Source organism: Limulus polyphemus, unplaced genomic scaffold (assembly GCF_000517525.1).
Source record: "Limulus polyphemus unplaced genomic scaffold, Limulus_polyphemus-2.1.2 Scaffold7935, whole genome shotgun sequence".
In the NCBI taxonomy this organism is placed as follows: Eukaryota; Metazoa; Arthropoda; class Merostomata; order Xiphosura; family Limulidae; genus Limulus; species Limulus polyphemus.
Genome location: NW_013673545.1, coordinates 9,025 through 12,919, shown reverse-complemented (window position 1 = coordinate 12,919; position 3,895 = coordinate 9,025). Strand labels below are relative to the sequence as shown.

At 33.6% G+C, this 3,895-nt stretch overlaps 1 protein-coding gene across 1 annotated transcript in view; it reads right to left on the bottom strand.

The window, feature by feature from the left end:
• LOC106474982 overlaps positions 1–3,895 on the bottom strand; it is a 6,531-nt gene continuing 2,636 nt past the window's right edge. The window contains exons 2-5 of the mRNA XM_013935680.2: positions 3,573–3,799; positions 2,752–2,948; positions 1,209–1,241; positions 1–113 (exon numbers count right to left, since the gene is read on the bottom strand). Coding sequence (XP_013791134.1) covers positions 1,209–1,241; positions 2,752–2,948; positions 3,573–3,792 — 450 coding nt within the window. The 5' untranslated portion in view covers positions 3,793–3,799 and the 3' untranslated portion in view covers positions 1–113. The remainder of the gene's footprint in view (positions 114–1,208; positions 1,242–2,751; positions 2,949–3,572; positions 3,800–3,895) is intronic.

Sequence of the window (3,895 nt, the reverse complement as noted above, 5' to 3'; positions counted from 1 at the left end):
ATTTATTATTAATAAAAAACGTTGTTTGCTTCATATATCACATTAGGGCTATTTGGGTAAGTCTTGGTTCCTCCTTTTCGTAGACCCAAAATCAGTTCTTGTGGTCTTCAAAGCTAACAGAGAAAAGAAACGAAAATAAGCGGATAATCAAGCTCTTGTGGTTTACATATCTAACAGAAATGAAACGAGAATAAGTTAATATTCTTAAGTTCTTGTGATCTCCAGGACTTAAAGAAGCGAAACGATAATAAGCTGTTATTCTTAGGTTCTTGTGGTCAGCAGATCTAACAGAAGCGAAAAGAGAGGGTCCTTTAAACACTCTGGAACTACATTACGTTACAAATGGTATATGCCCTGCATATTAAAGGTAAACCGCGATGACCAAGCTTGTAATGCTTAATCTGCTACTTGGGATAATGTGACCAATATTTGCGAAAAGAAATGTTTGTGCAGCGAGATTTTTAAAAGATGCAGAAACGAAAGACACAGAGCTTCAGAGAAAGAAATATTCAATGTTTTCTATGAAGGTGGAAACAATCTCGAGCAGGAGAACATTTAGGATAGCGACGGATTCCAAAACCATACAACAAGTCTAACTGAACCAATACCGACAGTGTAAAGTAAAGGGCATGGTTACGAAAAGAACCTTCTAATCGAGAAAGTCACTGGCAATGTATTATGGTGCTATAACAAGACAATAAACAAGGATTAGAAGTTGATGAAGGATCATGAGAGTCCTGCCACATCTCGTAATCAATAGCAGTTTTCTTGAAAAACAATCCTGATAGACCACATACCTGCCAAATCCCCTGATTTAGGTCTAGTGGACATTTATTTGTGCTTTAGAACTGCCTAAGCGTGCACTTCAATGGAGGTCGAAAGCATACAACATTAGTCAATTAATGAGAAGAGACACAACAGAAAGGGTGGGGGAGACAACAATAGGTGGATATTCTACAACATCTTACAAGACGTCTGCACTTTCACCTAACAACAAAGTCACAACATCTGACAAGACGTCTATTGTTTCACAACATCTTACGAAACGTCTACAGTTTCACAACAACAAAGCCACATCTTACGAGACGTGTACAGTTTCACAACAACAAAGCCACAACATCTTACGAGACGTCTACAGTTTCACAACAACAAAGCCACAACATCTTACGAGACGTCTACAGTTTTACGTAACATCAAATTCATCTTACCTATAGATCCGACAGTTTGCTGAGCAGCGCCCTCTGTAAAGAAAAATGTAGGCCATTAAAAACACCAAGTACAAATTATGCGTAAAAGAAACAACACTGACCTACTGAACATTATTACGAATAAGAAGGATATCATTTCGTTATTTTTATTTACATAACGACTAATTATATTTTTAATGAACTTAAAGATCATATTCGCTTAGATAGAGTTACTAAACTATGTTTATTTTAGCGTAAGCAGATTGAGTGAGATATAAGATACGGCGTTATTATACGTAACTAATGTCAACCTTTCCCTCCGAGTGAGATATGACACTGTGCTATTATACTGAATAAGACATAACACATAGACCATGACACAGTGTTATCACACATAATTAATGTCAATTGTCAGGTTTATGTATGGATTCATTACAGTAGGTGTCTTTGATTAGTTGGTAATAAATTTCAACAATAAATAAACAGTACACAGTCAACTTGTGTTAAAATAATATATCAAAACAAGTCAAACGCATATACAAATGTTAGTTACACTGCTGGTTACCATAGTTGTATCTAGAGATTTGAATAATTGTCTCCTTTACGTCAGAGTCCACACAGGCTGGTTCAATTACTTTAGAACACAATTTAAAAGACTAATTATTCTTCTCAACTCTGTTATTACAAAGCGATCTGTGATAATTGCATTTAAAACCGCCATTATATGCTATTTTAGGACTAAATTCACAATCACGCAGTCTAAATCTACCTGTCTCTCTATCTACATCTTACTAACTCGAACTACATTTTGTATGCATATTTATAGCCTGACTGAGGCCTAAAACGTTCTACACACTACGAAATATTATGATGCAATAATACTCAATTAAAACAACGAGAAAAACTTGCAAGGTTATAGTAACATGACGCAGTGATACAATCGCCAATTCACAACAATTGAACTACATATCGTATGATTTGCACACAGTTACGTAAATAAACCTGCCATAAACTATCGCTTCTAAAAATAACTAAATTTAACACTCGCATCGAACACACAGCTCAGACATATAGTTTTAACAGTTTCCATGTTCTTTTGAATAATTTGGTAAAAATAAGTATGCGATGTTTACCCCACCTAATGACAACGAAAATGTTTTATTTCTTCTACTAAAAGCTCTACAAGTTAGCTTAACTAATAGCTTAACCAAAGTTCACAGTAGAAACTAATATAACAATTTAATTACTTGTTAATAATTTGTTGACACCACAAACATTATTCCAGCACCAGACTAACTAAATATCTAATAAACTCGTTGGATCACCCAGTACACGTGTTTCAAGATTTGTTACTTACTAAACTCAAAAAATCAGTAATTATCTACTCTGGTGTAGTTCACTTTCCAGAACTCTAAAATAGTTTTCCAACTTTTGAAGAGAGTTCCAGTCGTTAAGCCATGCTTATCTTATTAAAACAAATGTCCTCTGGCCAAATATCAATATAAATCTCTAGAAACGTCTAGAACAAAAACACAGCCTATAACAATATATAACTAACATTCACCTTTCTCCTCTCCGCCGGAATGTAGGACACAGCGCTGACGAAGATTGAAGATGTGTTGTCTCCTCTTCGGATGACTTTCTTCTTCATCTTGTACTTCTTTCCATTAATAACTACGTCCTCAGTTAATGTGTCATTGTAATTTACTGGATATTTGCTGCTTTCTTCGATGATCCTCTTCTGAATTCCGTTCATTAAATCTAAAGAACAATTATACTAGTAATAAAAAATATTTCATCCACAAATTACATTTTATTCAAATAACGAAACCTTTATTAACTATGTGCCCAGCAATGTTAATAATCGTTGATTGTGATGCATATTACTGAAGTAAACAACAAATTTCCAAACTATACTTATAGAGGGCAAAACTAGTTAGAAATTACACATGTGGAGGACGATACTAATTGGGATTTAATACACTTAATAAGCAACAACTATAACTAATGTTAGTGATATTACAGAGTAGCAGTTTAAGTAGAATTTGTAGTTACAAAGTTAGAACAGAGAAACTGAGAATGGTCACTTATTTGATATGTTATTAACTTCTGAACATTCTTATAATTATTATAATGAATCAACAACAACTATATGTTTCTCATTTTAAACTTGTACTTATTTTAATATATATTCTAATTCTAAATTCGTTATTACAATAATACTGTGTTATTACATTACAAGTCCATAAATATGTTGTCTTACGTGACTATAAGTATACTAAGTGGTATTATTTATATCTATGTCTTTTCTACTTGAGAGATTGTTCATAAAAATTAATATTGTGCTTTATGAATTCTTTACTTCTCAGTTTCTTTTCATCTTACCGAACATATTCTTGAACATTTCACTAAAGTCCGGAAACTTGAATGGGTTCATGTCGTGGCTGAAAAAAAAGCCTTCTTCTTCATCTGGAGACAAGAGCTCTACCTGGCTGTCGGGATCCAAATTATCATTAATATCATCTTCATCATCCACCACAGTTGCAGAGATCGTAACATGAACACAGGCAATCATCATCAGAGCTACAACCACTGTCCTCATCATGGCCTTTCTGTAAATAAATTTCATTTGTTAAAACACAACCTTAACCTCGGCATGTTGATCGCTAGTCATATTATATATATATATATATATATATATACACATA